This window comes from Vipera berus (genome assembly GCF_964194415.1).
Source record: "Vipera berus genome assembly, chromosome: 1".
Classification (NCBI taxonomy): Eukaryota; Metazoa; Chordata; class Lepidosauria; order Squamata; family Viperidae; genus Vipera; species Vipera berus.
The window spans coordinates 338,558,131-338,574,096 of record NC_138202.1 but is presented as its reverse complement, the minus strand read 5'-3'; the positions used below and the strand labels follow the sequence as shown (position 1 = coordinate 338,574,096).

The 15,966-nt window shown below is 46.3% G+C and overlaps 1 protein-coding gene across 1 annotated transcript in view; it reads right to left on the bottom strand.

Moving 5' to 3' along the window:
• The window catches only part of PITPNM3 (PITPNM family member 3), a 151,192-nt gene that overhangs the window by 14,281 nt on the left and 120,945 nt on the right, over positions 1–15,966 (bottom strand). The window contains exons 7-10 of the mRNA XM_081346743.1: positions 12,870–13,059; positions 4,302–4,421; positions 3,124–3,305; positions 2,008–2,180 (exon numbers count right to left, since the gene is read on the bottom strand). Coding sequence (XP_081202869.1) covers positions 2,008–2,180; positions 3,124–3,305; positions 4,302–4,421; positions 12,870–13,059 — 665 coding nt within the window. The remainder of the gene's footprint in view (positions 1–2,007; positions 2,181–3,123; positions 3,306–4,301; positions 4,422–12,869; positions 13,060–15,966) is intronic.

Sequence of the window (15,966 nt, the reverse complement as noted above, 5' to 3'; positions counted from 1 at the left end):
TTTTAAAAAAAAAGAATAGCTTTTGCATTCGGTCACTTTAGCAAGCCATCATTGAATCAAATATTTTCTTATTTTTTTTAAAAAAAAAATCCTTTAAATCAGGCCCAGTATACCCAAAAAGCCACCTCCTGATATGCTAGATTTCACAATGGATACAATTTGGTGGGTGTGGTATTTAAAACAAATATCAAATAGAAATTCCATACTTCATACAATATTTGAACAAGGAGACTTTACATTTATTGCAGCTTTATTTAGTTATTTAGTTATATCATGTTGCAATTCAGAAAACACATAATGGTCCCATTCAAATTCCAGTCCAACAAATTAAAAACCATACCATTGTTTCCTCTCTGCCCACAAGCTAGCCAGAAAGGACTTCAACCGGATTTCTAATCAAATTTTTAAGATGGGGGTCACCATATCCCCTTTATACAATTTTACAGAGATAACAACCAGCTTAGCTCAAGTTTTTCTGTATATTTAATTTGCTTCTTCCATCTTTTTTTTTCTTTACCCAAATAACTGAGTAAGAAATGAGAAGACAATTGCAGAATAGTAGCATAATAATTGTCAGGTCGGGGAGAGGAACCCATGCAGTGAAGGAAATGTGCATTCTTCGAGAAAATGGGTAGAAAGAATGATTCTTCTTTTTCTACTCTTTGATTTGCATTTTTTTATGGTTGCAGAGGTAGTTCACCTCCTAGGGCAAGGGAATAAGACCCTGGCCTCCTTATGACTTGCCTTTCTTTGTAGCAGTGTAAATGGAAGGCATTTGAACAGTTTAAACTTGTAATTCTTTCTACAGAGTTCTTAACAACCTTAATTAATTGCTTTCTGAACCACTGTTCTCTTTTAGAGTAAAGGAATTGTTCTACCACCTTCATATCCTACTGATATTAACTAATCAACATGCTTTACTATGCTATACTCTTCTTTTTAAATAAATGATTGTTCATTTCCACAATGACAAAATGAAAATATTGGATTTCTAAAAATGGAACTGCTAAGAGACCTGAATAAGGCGAATCTCTGTTAAAAGCAAGTTTTAAAAACAAATAATCAGCAAGAAAATTAACCTTGCAAGTTTCCTATCTATCCTGTGAAACTGATAAAAATGGAGTTGTTCATAACAATGAAGATATATAAACATGATGAACTACTAGACCTTGAAAAAAAACCTTTATCATTCCCTAATGTCTCTTTTTTGTTCAAAAAACAAATTATTCCTAGCCTGGATTTGCTTTGCAAGACAAAGTTATCATTACTCAACATTCACAAAGAGACAATTCCAGCACCTGTCTATCTGTGTTTCATCACTAATCGAAGCTGTTATAGCAAACTAAATAGGAAACTGCGCTTTGAAAATCAGATTAGAATTTCCCCAGGGCTAAACAAAGAACAATCCAATGGTATTAATTGCTTTAGTAAAGCCCAGCATTTTATACCAAATGTCTGCTCTGCCAGACCTGATTAATAAATCAGATAAAACTTCAGTGTTTAAAGCACATATTGGTCCACTGGTGAATAATTTCCACCGGCAATGGATTGATTCTTGTTATGCATTTGAAAAGACCTCTTAAAATAGATATTCAACTTGAATGACAAGAATCCACAAAATGGACTATTTTAGAAATCTTGATTCTGCACACAATGTTTGCAATGGTCTCAGTTGCCATTAAATAAAAATCTAGTCTTCAACAAGTGTGAAAAGGTGGGAAGAAAAGCATCATCATGAGAAGGACCTTCACTGCTTTGAAAACTGGTAAGATTTGTGGATTTTGAGATGTTGGATCTACTACTTTTTACGGAAAAAACCCTTTTCAAAAATAATTTCAGAAAAATAGCAGTAAAACACCTATACTCTGCACCTATACTCTGCCCAAAGAAGTTTGTGCTCTTTGGAGACAACCTGAGGAAATTGATCCTCATTCTATTCAGGGACATAAAAGTTTGGGCGAAAGCAGCCAAGAGTAAGCTATCTGTTAGCTGATGTGCATCACTCACCTTCTAGACTGGGCAAGACTGTCCTTCGCATAGCCAGCACCAAACCAAGGGGTGAACCAAAGAGGAAGAAATCAGACACTTCAAATTCAAATCGCCCCAAATTAACATCCAACGTGCTTGAGGTGTTCGTTGGGGGAAACTCTGCATCCTCATTCAGCATCGTCGAGTGGATGCTGGGAAAGAGAATAAGAAGCGTGAAATGACATGGCTCCATTCCACAATGATGATAAACTTGAGGCTGAAATCAACAAGATAATGACTAATATGTTTAAGGGCTGTAAACATATTGGCAAGTGAACCAATGTATAAAAATGGGAATGGCTGCATTTCTGGACAAAACTTCAACACAGGAGGCAGAGAGAAGCAGGTTTACCTTCACCAACCAGGAGAACAGTTTAGCTTCTAGGCCTTTGGATTGTTTATTTTGGAAGCAGGCAAAAGATTTTTATGTTTGTGAGTGTGCACTTTTGTGAGTGTCTGATGTCAGTTTGTTCCAAAACATTGTTCCTAAGGAAAGGACTAATTTCCTTTATCTAATCTACCCCAAATAAACGAGAATGAAAGAAGAGTTTATACCCAAAAATACAAAATTCAGTTTATGCATAAAGGCAGCAACTCGAGTTTATGAATGCAGAGCTATCAGCACTAAAAATCTACAAACTTTCTAACACCTATTTTTCCCTCAGTTATAAGGTTTGTGCTTTATGTATAATTTACAAAACTCTGCAATATTATGATGTACTATCTGAGAAGTAATTGGAAAACCTACTTTCATCATGGTACCTCACACATGGAAGGGGCTTCAGAGTTCACTTTTGTGTTTTTCAAAAGCACTCTTAAGCAACCTGAGTCAGACAGTAGATAAGTACCAAGACCAGGCCATACAGCCTACCAGACATTATCTGCTCATTGCTTAGTTTACATTAAGTCAGGGGTAGGCAACCTCGGCTCTTTTATGACTCATGGACTTCAACTCCCACAATTCCTGAGTCAGCTCAGGAATTCTAGGAGTTGAAGTCCATGAGTCATAAAAGAGCCGAGGTTGCCTACCCCTGCACTAAGTCTTGCTCCTGCTTGCTTCAACTAACACTTTCTTCATGCAAGGTTTTCAGTTACCTGGATAGGAAAACATGATGGTTTGTTATGCTATCGCAATCATAGTTGGAGCAGTCACTTTGCTTCCGAGGCAATGGTTGTCTGGGCTCTTCATTCTCCATTATTCCTGAGATATCAATGTTACTTTTGCTGAGGCGCTTGAGGTCTTCTAGATTTGAATCTTCAGCTGAAACAGGTTTATCCTAGGGAAAGAAAAAAAATGTGTATGTGTCTGTTTATTTTAAATTATTACAATGATACACACGAAGGAGCTATAGTATTAATACAATTTTCATTTCCAAAGTTTACTGCAGTCAACAACATGCAGTCAGTTTTTAAAACTAACATAGATCTTTGGCAAAATTTGGGGTCTTTGGACTATGAGGGAAAAACAATGACAGAATAATAAGATTCCAGAATAACATAGTTGGAAGGGATGTTGCAGGTCACTAATCCAACTCCCTGCTCAAGGAGGAGACCCTCTACCATTTCAGACAAGTAGTCCAGTCTCTTCTTAAAAGCCACCACCCACAACTTTTGAAGGTAAGCTGTTCCACTGATTTATTTTGCTCACAGTCAGGAAATTTCTCCTTAGTTCTAGGCTGGTCTTCTCCTTAATTAGTTTCCACCCATTGCTTCTTGTCTTGCCTTCAGGCTGCTTTGGAAAATAGGTCGATCTCCTCTTCTTTCAGACAGCCCCTCAAATATTGGAACACCGCTATCATGTCACCCAGTCCTTCTTTTCACTCGGCTAGACATACCCAATTCCTGCAACCTTTCTTCATATGTTTTAGCCTCCAGCCCCCTAATCAACTTTGTTGCTCTTCTCTGCACTCTTTCCAGAGTCTCAACATCTTTTTTATAATGTGGTGACCAAAACTGGATGCAATGTTCCAGGTGTGGGCTTACTAAGGTTTTATAAAGTGATACTTATACTTCAAGTGATCTTGATTCTATTCCTATGTTTATGCAATATCGGATTGTGTTGGCTTTTTTGGCTTCTGCCCCACACTGCTAGCTCGTATTTCATATCAATCATTCGAGATTGCTATGCACCTGTATTGGTGCATAGTGCACTTATACAGTAAGTTCACAGGAGTTTTATACCATTTAGTTTGCAGCTTTCCAGTTAGGAAAACTGCTATTGTAGATGATAAAATATGCAGTGGTTGCCTTCTCTGACATTCTCCTATGCATACCTGAACACTGCTGGTGCTGCCTCTTCTGCTGCTGACTTGGCTTTCATCTGCTAGTCCCGTGCTATAACAAATGGCATCGAAGCCCAACATTCCTCCCACACAGTCCCCCACAAGGCACACCTGGAAGACCAAGAAGAAGCACCAAGTTTGTGATTTGGTCCAATTAGAGAAGTTCACTTTGAGCCCTATGTTGTTATAGTTAAATACCATATTATGATTAACAAAATAAATTATTTCATGGCTATTTTTATGGCTTCACAGGATTGCCTGGTTCAAACAGCATCCTGGTGGTACCTTGAACTGCAAACCTTTTAATGTTTTTGCATCATCTAGTGTGTGGTGAGAATCTAAAGCCAGACACAAATCTTCCAGTCATACAGCAAAGACGTGAACATAAGAAGGATCTTACAATAGGCTATGGCTCCTTACACAGAGAGACAATATTTCCTGTAATTACCATACTAGAAATAATTAGTTTTCAATTTTTTGTATTCACTTATATCAGCTGCATTAATAAAATAAGCTGATATGGCAAGTTTCTGCACAATCAGTATCACATAAACGAGACAATCTTAGGAAAGGTTAATTCTTCCCTCCAAGCCACTTCCCTGGAGATAAACATTCCTACTTCAACTATTGTTTACTTATTATAAAAGAATTTAGCATTGGTTCAGGTCTACTTTTTTACCACCTGGTCAACTCTGAAGAAGCAGGGTTCTACTACACCATTATGCTAATTTATCCTCCTGATTCTAATTCCCCAGACATCTTTTTTCTATTGCTTTCCTCCCAAGAGTCTGTGAGAACTCAACCAGTTAAATCCACAGTCCAGTCTGGCATGTAAAGTACCGTATATACTTGAGTATAAGCCGACTCGAGTATAAGCCGAGACCCCCTAATTTTACCCCCAAAAACTGGAAAAAGTTCTTGACTCAAGTATAAGCCGAGGCTGGGATCCGCCGAGTGGCTTTCAGCACTGGAGAAAATGCAAAATCGCTCGAGACCAAACTCGAAGGAATCAGCTGCCGGTGGGAGCGAGGCGATCCGTGCGGTCCCGTGACAGCCAGTCGGGCAAGCAACGCGAAGAGCGGCAGGGCTTTATTTTTGCACCGTGGAGCTCCCCCTCCCCCTCCTCCCAAACTCCCCCTCTCTCCCCCTTCCCCCCACTTCCCAGAGCTGAATACAGGGTATTAACCGGCGGCGGAGGCTTGCAGAACGGCGGATCTGGCGGATCCAGCCGGCGGATCCGGCTGGATCCGCGCTCCACAAGCCTCTGCCGCCGGCTGGATCCGCGCCCCACAAGCCTCTGCCGCCGGCGGAGGCTGGATCCGCGCTCCGCAAGCCTCTGCCGCCGGCGGAGGCTGGATCCGTGCTCCACAAGCCTCTGCCGCCGGCTGGATCCGCGCCCCGCAAGCCTCTGCCGCCGGCAGAGGCTTGCGGAGCGCGGATCCAGCCTCCGCCGGCGGCAGAGGCTTGCGGAGCGCGGATCCAGTGGGGGGGAAAAGCCCTTTAGCAGGATTTGCCTGCATGCCGGCGGAGGCTGGATCCGCGCTCCGCAAGCCTCTGCCGCCAGCGGAGGCTGGATCCGTGCTCCACAAGCCTCTGCCGCCGGCTGGATCCGCGCCCTGCCGCCGGCAGAGGCTTGCGGAGCGCGGATCCAGCCTCCGCCGGCGGCAGAGGCTTGTGGAGCACGGATCCAGCTTCCGCTTTTCCCCCCCACTGGATCCGCGCTTCGCAAGCCTCTGCCGCCGGCTGGATCCGCGCCCTGCCGCCGGCAGAGGCTTGCGGAGCGCGGATCCAGCCTCCGCCGGCGGCAGAGGCTTGCGAAGCGCGGATCCAGTGGGGGGGAAAAGCCCTTTAGCAGGATTTGCCTGCATGCCGGCGGAGGGTGGATCCGCGCTCCGCAAGCCTCTGCCGCCGGCTGGATCCGCGCCCTGCCGCCGGCAGAGGCTTGCGGAGCGCGGATCCAGCCTCCGCCGGGGGCAGAGGCTTGCGGAGCGCGGATCCAGTGGGGGGGAAAAGCCCTTTAGCAGGATTTGCCTGCATGTCTCAAGTGCTACCTAATGTGCTTTCAGCCTCAGTCGGCCACTCCACATTGTAATCACGAAGGTAGCTCTCTAACGGAAAGGGAAGGGAAGGGAAGGGAAGGGAAGGGAAGGAAAGGAAAGGAAAGGAAAGGAAAGGAAAGGAAAGGAAAGGAAAGGAAAGGAAAGGAAAGGGAAGGGAAGGGAAGGGAAGGGAAGGGAAGGGAAGGGAAGGGAAGGGAAGGGAAGAAAAGGAAAGGAAAGGAAAGGAAAGGAAAGGAAAGGAAAGGAAAGGAAAGGAAAGCCCACCATCTCTCCTCTGCCGCTCGCTCTCGCCGCTCCAGCCCTGGCGAGCCAAAGAGACGAAAGGCCCCGAGCGATAGGAAGGGGATCTCTGCCCTAGAGCGGGAGGGGGGAGGGAAAGGGGGGGGGAGGAAAGGCCCGATCGCTTTGTGTTGAGCTGGTTCAGCTCAGCCGGACTAGGTGGGGCTGCGGCTCCCAGCTGATGCCGCTGCCGCCATCCAAGTCCGGCCGGCAAGAACTTTTTTTCTCCCCGCCCCGCAGTGACGAGTAAAGCGCGACTTACTTCCTCCTCCATGCCCACGTCGCCTTCTCGCCCAACAATCCCAAGTAAGGGGCGGCCTCAGAAAGGGGCTATAACTTTCCCCTACCGCTCGAACTTATCTTGGAGAGGAAGGCAAAATCGGGAGAGGGAAGAAGAGCGAGGACTGGAGCAGTGCTTGCCCGGCTTCTCTCCCCTGCAGGGAGCGGCGGGGTCGGTTCCGCCTCCACCATGTTCTCTCTTGAGAGCCTTGTCCCACCCGCAAAACGCCAGCGCCGCCACCGCCGCCCCCTTCCTAGCCAGCCCTCAGCCGCTTCACAAGCACCCGTTGCCGGCCCAGTTCTATCAGACCCGCGCGGCGCCGCACGTACTCCGTTTACACGGCCCCCGTACTTCCCCCACACGTCCCTTCTCCCGCCTCCTTCCCATAACGGCCTCTACCTACCGGACGGCGCCTCAGCTCCCCGTGTCCGCCGCCGCCACCCTGACCAAACCCTCTCTGCCTGCGCGCGCCCTCCCTCCCTCCCTCCCTCCCTCCTTCCTCTCTGTCTCTAGCTGGGCGAGGCTTCCAGCCGTCGCCGTGACGCTGCACGCCCAGCTTCTCTCTGATTTCCCTGGCCCAGTCCAGTGATGCTTGAGAGGAAAAAAAAAGCGAGGCGGGGAGGGAAAGGCGAGAATGACCACTTTGTGTTACCTGCCATGAAACCAGTCCTTGCAGGCGTCGCACTCTATCATGAAGCGGGTTACATCGTAGGGCAGCCAGGCAGCGGAAAGAAGCAGGCAGGCAGGGCGCGGAGGTCCGGAGACCTGCCGACGTTTGGGGTGCGCACCTCCCCAAACCTCCCCAAACTTCGGCAGGTCTCCGGACGGCGGTGGCTTGGGAGAGGTGCGCGCGATCCCGGAAGCACCGAAGCCTCGGCCGCGCGCAAGTCCTCGGTAAGTTCTTTTTATTTGTTCACTGGAGTATAAGCCGAAGTGGATTTTTTCAGCCCAAAAAGTGGGCTGAAAAATTCGGCTTATACTCAAGTATATACGGTAATATGATTTGAAAAGGAGAAGCTAAAGACCACAGCTACTAAGCCTTTATTTAGTGTCTGCAAAGTACATCACTATTATTGTATTATTAGTACAACAGAAGAGTAGAACAAAGAAAGAATGGGGTTGTTTTTTTCTTCCTTGTGGGGTTTTGAAGAAAGTTAAGGAGGTTTTTTTCCCTCCTTTCTTAGCAGGACCCCTTTTATCTCCTCTTCCACATAATATTTTTCCCATGGAAATGGTTTTTATTGCATTTTGGGGGGATGAATAGTAGAGGGGAGGAAAGGTACATCAGGGTGAGGCTTGGAAGGAATGGCTGATGTTGTAAGAAAACAGAATGGATGATTTTTGTAGGAATCATTAAGTTAGAATTCCAGAGATGATGATCTTCATTCTTCTCTAAAAGAAGTGAGATGCTGAAAAACTCACTCCAACAGACTGCCCCTCACTTCCTGAATTGCATCTATTTGACCATAAAATAACTATCTTTAAGAACTGATTTCCCCCCCCCCCCCACATACACACACCTCTGCTCTCTCTATTTTTCAATATCACATCTTCTACAGTTTCCATTTGAGGCTTATTGGTTGGTTGAAACATGAAATAAACATAGAATAAACTTTAAAAAGTCAATATGAGTAACTATAAATGGTCCATCAATCCCCCGTTTACATGTCTCTAGAATTCCCCAAGTCTGAGCCAGCATATTTATTTATTTATTTTTATGCATTTATTTGTATCCCACCATTATTACTTATATGAACAACTCAAGGAGGCAAATAATAATAATAATAATAATAATAATAATAATAATAATAATAATAATAATAATAATAATAATAATAATAATAATAATAATAATAATAATAATAATAATAATAATTTTATTTATATACCGCCCTTCTCCCGAAGGACTCAGGGCGGTGAACAGGGCAAACATATAAAAATACAAAGATACAAAAGTTAAAAAAGAATTAAACACAATGCCCAAGCTAAAACAATAAATAGATATATTAAAAACGACAGTAAAATCCCAACCCATCCCCCATCAGGCCAGGCCGGCTTGTTCGAATAAGTGAGTCTTCAGATCGCGTCGGAAGGAGCGAAGGTCGGGCGCCATCCGGAGCTCGACCGGCAACCGATTCCATAAATCCAGGGCGCCCACAGAGAAGGACCTCCCCCTGGGGGCCACCAGACGACATTCTCTGACCGGTGGCACCCTGAGGAGGCCCTCTCTGTGGGAATGCACAGGGCGGAGGGAAGTTGATGCCGGCAGCAGGTGACCCCTGAGGTACTCCGGACCCATGCCATGTAGGGCCTTGAACACCATTACCAGTACCTTGAATCTCACCCGGAAGACAACTGGGAGCCAATGCAGCTCACGGAGCAGAGGTGTAACATGGGAGTATCGGGAGACTCCCAACACAACTCTCGCGGCTGCATTCTGTACCAGTTGGAGCCTCCGAGTGGTCCTCAAGGGCAGCCCCATGTAGAGAGCATTGCAGTAGTCTAAACGAGAGGTCACGAGCGCATGAGTGACCGTACACAGGGCATCCCGGTCTAGATAGGGCCGCAACTGGCGCACCAGGCGAACCTGGGCGAAGGCCCCCCTAGTCACAGCTCCTATATGATCTTCCAAGGAGACCTGTGAATCTAGGAGGACCCCCAAGTTGCGAGCCCTATCTACGGGGGGTAATAGCTCACCCCCTATAGAAAGAGATTGAATATTCTGAATATCCCGGTATGCCGGTATGCACAGCCACTCAGTCTTGTCGGGGTTGAGTTGAAGTCTGTTCCTCCCCATCCAGACCTGAACCGCTTCCAGGCAACGGGACATCACGTCGAGAGCATCACTGGGGTGGTTTGGGGTCGAAATAAAAAGCTGGGTATCATCAGCGTACTGGTGATACCCAACTCCAAAACCACGAATGATCTCACCCAGCGGTTTCATGTAGATGTTGAACAGGAGAGGCGAGAGGACCGACCCCTGAGGAACTCCACAAGCAAGAGGCCTTGAGGTCGACCTCTGTCCCGCTGCCAACACCGACTGCGAACGTCCCAGGAGATAGGAGGAGAACCACTGAAAAACTGTGCCTCCCACTCCCAATCCCCTGAGACGCCGCAGCAGGATACCATGGTCGATGGTATCGAACGCCGCTGAGAGGTCTAATAGGACTAGGACAGAGGAATGTCCCCTGTCCCAGACCCTCCAGAGATCATTCACCAGAGCGACCAATGCCGTCTCCGTGCTGTACCCGGGCCTGAAACCCGATTGGTACGGGTCTAGATAATCCGCTTCATCCAGGACCAGAGGGAGCTGATGCGCCACCACACTCTCAACAACCTTCGCAAGAAAGCGAAGGTTGGAGACCGGACGAAAGTTATTTAACACAGCTGGGTCCAAGGCAGGCTTCTTGAGGAGAGGTCTCACCACCGCCTCCTTCAAGACGATGGGGAAACTGCCCTCACTCAAAGAGGCAGATATAACCGCCTGGAACCAGCCTCGTGTCCCCTCCCGAGCCGCATAAACCAGCCAGGAAGGGCACGGGTCCAATAAACATGTGGTGGAGCTCAACCTCCCCATAATCCTGTCCACTTCCTCCGGAGTCACAGAATCAAAATCCTCCCAGGTAATATCGACAAGACCGCCCGCGTCCTGATCGTCAGACTCTGCCCAGTCGGAGTCCAGACCGGTCCGAATCCGAGCGATTTTGTCCAACAGATGTTGACTAAACTCCTCGGCACGACCCTGCAAGGGCTCCTCCCTCACCTCCTGATTAAGGAGGGAGTGGGTTACCCTAAACAGGGCGGCCGGGCGGTTATCTGCGGACGCGATAAGGGTAGCGAAGTGATTAGACCTCACCGCCCTTATCGCTGCAAGATAAGACCTAATATAGGTTCTTAGTCGCAATCGGTCGGATTAGGATCGGCTGGATCTCCAACAGCTCTCTAGGCCCCGTCTCCGACGCTTCATCTCCCGAAGCTCCACGGAAAACCATGGAGCTCGCTGGGATCTGCACCGGGTCAGGGGCCGCAAGGGTACAACTCGGTCAAGTGCCTCCGTGGCTGCCCTTTCCCAGGCTTCCACTAAGGCATCCGCCGAGTTGTGAGCAACGGAGGCAGGTGGGGACCCCAGCGCTGCCTGGAACCTATCAGGGTCCATTAAGCGCCTGGGGCGGTACCATCTAATTGGCTCCACACACCCACGGCGGGGAGTGGCAAAACGGAAGACCAGCCGCAGGAGATGATGATCGGTCCATGACAGGGGCATAACAATTGGGGAGCCCCCACCAAGATCATCTAACCACCGTCCAGATAAGAAAACCAAGTCAAGGGTGTGGCCTCCCACATGAGTCGGTCCATGAATTACTTGCATCAGGTCCATGGCCGTCATGGAAGCCATGAACTCCCGAGCTAACTCAGATGATCCTCCCAGGGATGGTAGATTGAAGTCACCCAAAACTATAAGTTTGGGGAACTCAATCACCAACCCCGAGAGGATGTCGAGAAGCTCAGGCAGGGCTGCTGCTGCGTGACTAGGCGAAAGGTACACCAGCAGCAAGCCCAACTGCGCCCCAGGACCACATCTCAGAAAGAGAGACTCACACCCGACTATCTGGAGAACGGTGGCCTCCCGCGGACACAAGGTCTCCCTCATAACTACCGCCACTCCCCCGCCCCTACCCTGAGCCCGAGGCCGGTGTAGCACCCGGAAACCTGGTGGGCAAAGATCAACCAGAGGAATACCACCCTCTGGGCCCAACCAAGTCTCCGTGATGCAAGCCAGGTCCGCATGCTCACCCTCGACCAGATCCCGGACAAGAGGAGCCTTATTAACAACGGACCTGGCGTTCAAGTACACCAACTGGAGCTCAGGTGGCTGCACATCCTCGCTCCCGGGACCTCGGGGCAGAAGCAGAGGGTCGGAGCGCCTCACCGCTTGTAAATAGCGGAGAGGCCCTCCCGGATGTCGATACGGCCCTCTGTTCATACACCTGCTGCCATTCCCTAACGTCGTGGGAATAGGTAATCCCACGACCCGCTCCAGAGCTCCGGAGGCAACCGACCCCCGCTCCCCCCATGCGATCAATCCCGGACCTGGCCTGAACAACGGTTGATGGACTACCCCCATTTCCAAACAACCACGAGAACCCACCCCCCTCCCTAACCCCACAAAAAATTTAACTAAAAAACTAACCAGGGGCCTCTTATTAAATTTATACCGGAGGCCCCTACCCCTGCCCAGCCATGTATCCAACACACCTTCCCCTTACTATCTATTCCTCAAGAACAACACTGTGAGATGGGTTGGGCTGAGAGTGACTGGGCTAAAGTCACCCAGCTGTCTTTCATGGCTAAGGCAAGACTTGAACTCATGGTCTCCCACTTTCTAGCCTAGTGCCTTAACTAGTAGACTAATTTGGGTAGCATGAGATTTCCTTTCTTTTTAATTTCACAATTAAGCAGCAAGTTAGGCCTGTTAAAATTTTTAAGAGACAACATCTATTTCCTGAAGCTTTCCAAGCACCAATATTTGTAAGAAGTGAAATGGGGGGTGGGTGGAAAAATCCACTCGACTCCTTCAAATGACCCCCCTCTATTATTTACCATGCCTCTGTAGCCCTCAGAAACTGGGGGGAAAAAGTGTGGCCTCTGTCTGAAACATAGATTTCCTTTCCATTTAGATCAGTCCACAAGCTTCATATCATCTATTTCAAATACCAAGGTTTCAGGGAGCAAATTATACATGGGGCAAAAGTGCAAGGAGTAGGAGCCTGATGTATTGTTTAATTTCTTATTTTGTGACAAGTAGCAGTGGAGTATTTTCTGATTAAAGAAATAAAGAAGGAAGTATATACCTCCCATGGAAAAATTTTTTTATCAGTTTCAGTGTACTGATATAATGATGTCTTTTAGATTTTCTAGCAGGAATAAGAGTGGTCATACCTGCCCATTAAAGCCTGCCCCATCAGGAGATCCAAGAAATTCATTATAAACTTGGTTGGCTCTGCTGATCACCATGGCAACTGCATTCTGGTACTGAGGAGAAGAGATCGCCAACAAGGGCAAGGCAGCCAGCGGGATGTGATCTTCACTGCTACTTAGAGATGTCTCATCGTAACTGTAAGGATTCAGGCTAAAGAAAAAGAAGGGGATGGCAATGAAAATTATCCACCATTAAGAACAGGAGCATTATAAATGTTGGTTACATTGAGGGTGGAGAAAAGAGACGGTAATTTAAGATGAACCAGGACACATTCAACTGAACTGACATTAGTCATCCCCAATAGTCCAATTCTTCAAAAATATTTTGAAGACCATCCATTTCCTGGTAACAAGAAATGTTACTTTTTGTGTGTGAAAATAGTACATTTTCATAAATATGTTTGTTAAGCACCTGTTTTTAAAAATACAAACTCAAGTAAGTTGCCCATCCTCTCGTGACACTCTCATATCACTGCCATTCTCTCTATGGGCCTCTATGGCAGGGAAGGAATTACCTCTAAAAGAGCAGGTAGTTTCCTTGAGTCTCTCGCCTTGAACTTTTCAGCAGCCTACAGCCTCTTTGTCTGTTTCTGCTTTAGAGCTTGCCTACACTCATGCATACCATTCTGCCTGCATCTTACATACTAATGGAGAGGATCTTCTGGGTGCTAGTTGAGATGGACAGTATCCTGACCCCTGTGAATAAGATTATCATGCCACCAACTCAACTTGCATTATATTCCTAATGCACTTTGCCCTATTAGCCTACAGTTGGTCAGGAGCTCATGATCCTCAGATGAAGGCAAGGTAGAAGGAGGGAATACAGCAGGAAGTTAGCCTCTCCAGCTTAAAAATGAAGGACAGAGACCCAAATGGATGCAGAGGCATGGGGAAGAAAAGTCATATTCCTGAGATCTCAAGGGAACTGGCATTTCTGACAGAAAAACTCCAGCGCTGGCTTGATGTCATCAGCATGCAAGTGTCCAACACAGAACTGGGATATGGTCCCACATTGTACAGCTTGAGAAGAGAAAGCCTTTTTTATGATCGCACCAAAACATGGGACTAACTGACTGGAGAGACTCTCATTAAAGTCTTTCATTAGTTGATGAAAGCCTTAATTAGGAAGAGGAAGACATTTGATTTAACAGCATGTAAAATTTAATTGCGGTCTTATGTTTGCCACTGTTAGTTTAATTTTTTCATTAATACATACTATTTTTTTATGGAATGTTCACTCCAGTTGGTTTCAATTGTCAGCTGTTCCAAGAGAAATGTCAGCCCCACTAAATAAGGGGAAAGTAGTTAAAGAAAGTAATTAAAGAAGAAAATTTTTTTTTAAAAAAAGTGAAAGCCTGATAGTGAAGTCAAACAACTTTGAGTAAATTGAGAAGGGAAGCAATTATTGCATCAGCCTCCTTACTTTGGTAAACCTGACTAGGGAGGAAAGATATTTACTCTTAGTGTGAACAATTTTTGGAGACTAATTGCTAAGAATTTTTGACAAAACATTGTTATATAACACACACACACACACACACACACACACACACACACACAAAGGGAAAGGTGAAGGAATGAGGAGGTATGGGCAAATGAACAGTTTAGAAGTTTCTGTAGTTGTGAAAGAAACTTGCTAATTGTACATTCTTTTGTTGCTTGCTCTTCACACATCTTGTACATTCTGCTTGTCAGCACAATGCAAATTCCAGGTGAAAAAAGGATGGGAACAATCATGCCCATATGGCTGTGCAAAACTCACCAATAAAAATGTGGGTCCCGTAAGAAGCACCCACACCAACATTATGGAAATACTGAGCTATCAGTTCTCAACAATCATGGTAAGGCAGGGCTCTCTGTGAAAAAGGGCTGGGAATACCCCACCACTACCCCTGCAAAAGTCAAGGAAGGAGAGAAGCATTTCGCAGGCTGCTGAGCTTTGCAAGAATTAAAGGTTTTTCTTTCGTTCAATTTACAGATTTTGCTTCACTATTGTTCCCCAGAAAAGCATGTCTGTCTCTCTTCTATCATTTTTACTTTGTGAATGACCAATCAGATGCCACAAGGAGGCAGTGTGGCCCAGCACTTGTATAGGGTGGAGGATAATTTTGGCTTCTGGTCCAAACAGGGCCTACAGCAATAGAGAAAGCTGCCTTGTACTAATCCAGACCATTTAGCTTAGCTTAGTACTTAGTCTGTGCTGACTGGCTGCTGCTATACAAGATTTATTTTATTTTATTTTTTTATTTTAATCCCATTTATATCCCGCCCTTCTCCAAAGACTCAGGGTGGCTTACAATCTAAGCACAAATCAAATGTGCTTAGCAATAGCATTCATTCTATGTATATGCCTGCTTATTAGGGCTTTCGTCGTCCCCCCCAAGTGGCATTATTACAAAGTCAGCTTATTGCCCCCAACAATCTGGGTCCTCATTTTACCCACCTCAGAAGGATGGAAGGCTGAGTCAACCTTGAACCTGGTGGGATGCGAACCTGCACTAATTGCAGGCAGCTGGTGTTACTTAAGGAGGCATTGAGTTTCAGGGTGGAATTTAGTATGGAGACAGACTTGGTTAAGCTTGTAGATTACCTGTGGTAGAGTCAGGATGGAGATGGTGCATCCATCCTTGTGCTCCTTGATTTCTAAGCAGCTTGAGGTACTGTTGACTATAGCATCCTTTGGGACCAGTTCTAGAGGTTGGGGTACCATTGTATGGTAGGAGTGCTATTTTATTTCTACCTTGGAAGGATGGAAGGCTGAGTCAAGATTGCAAGGTTTCCAAGCTTTATCTTGGACACTGGGATTGAATTGAATTCATGTATACTATTAGTACCACTTTACAAAGCCTTAGTAAGACACCCCCCTTAGAATACTGCAACTAGTTTTGGTCACCGCAATATAAAAAAAGATGTTGAGATTCTGTAAAGAGTGCAGAGAAGAGCAACAAAGTTGTTTAGGGGGCTGGAGGCTAAAACGTAAGAAGAAAGATTGCAGGAATTGGGTAAGTCTAGTCTAGTGAAAAGAAGGACAAGGGGAGGCACGATAGCAGTGTTCCAA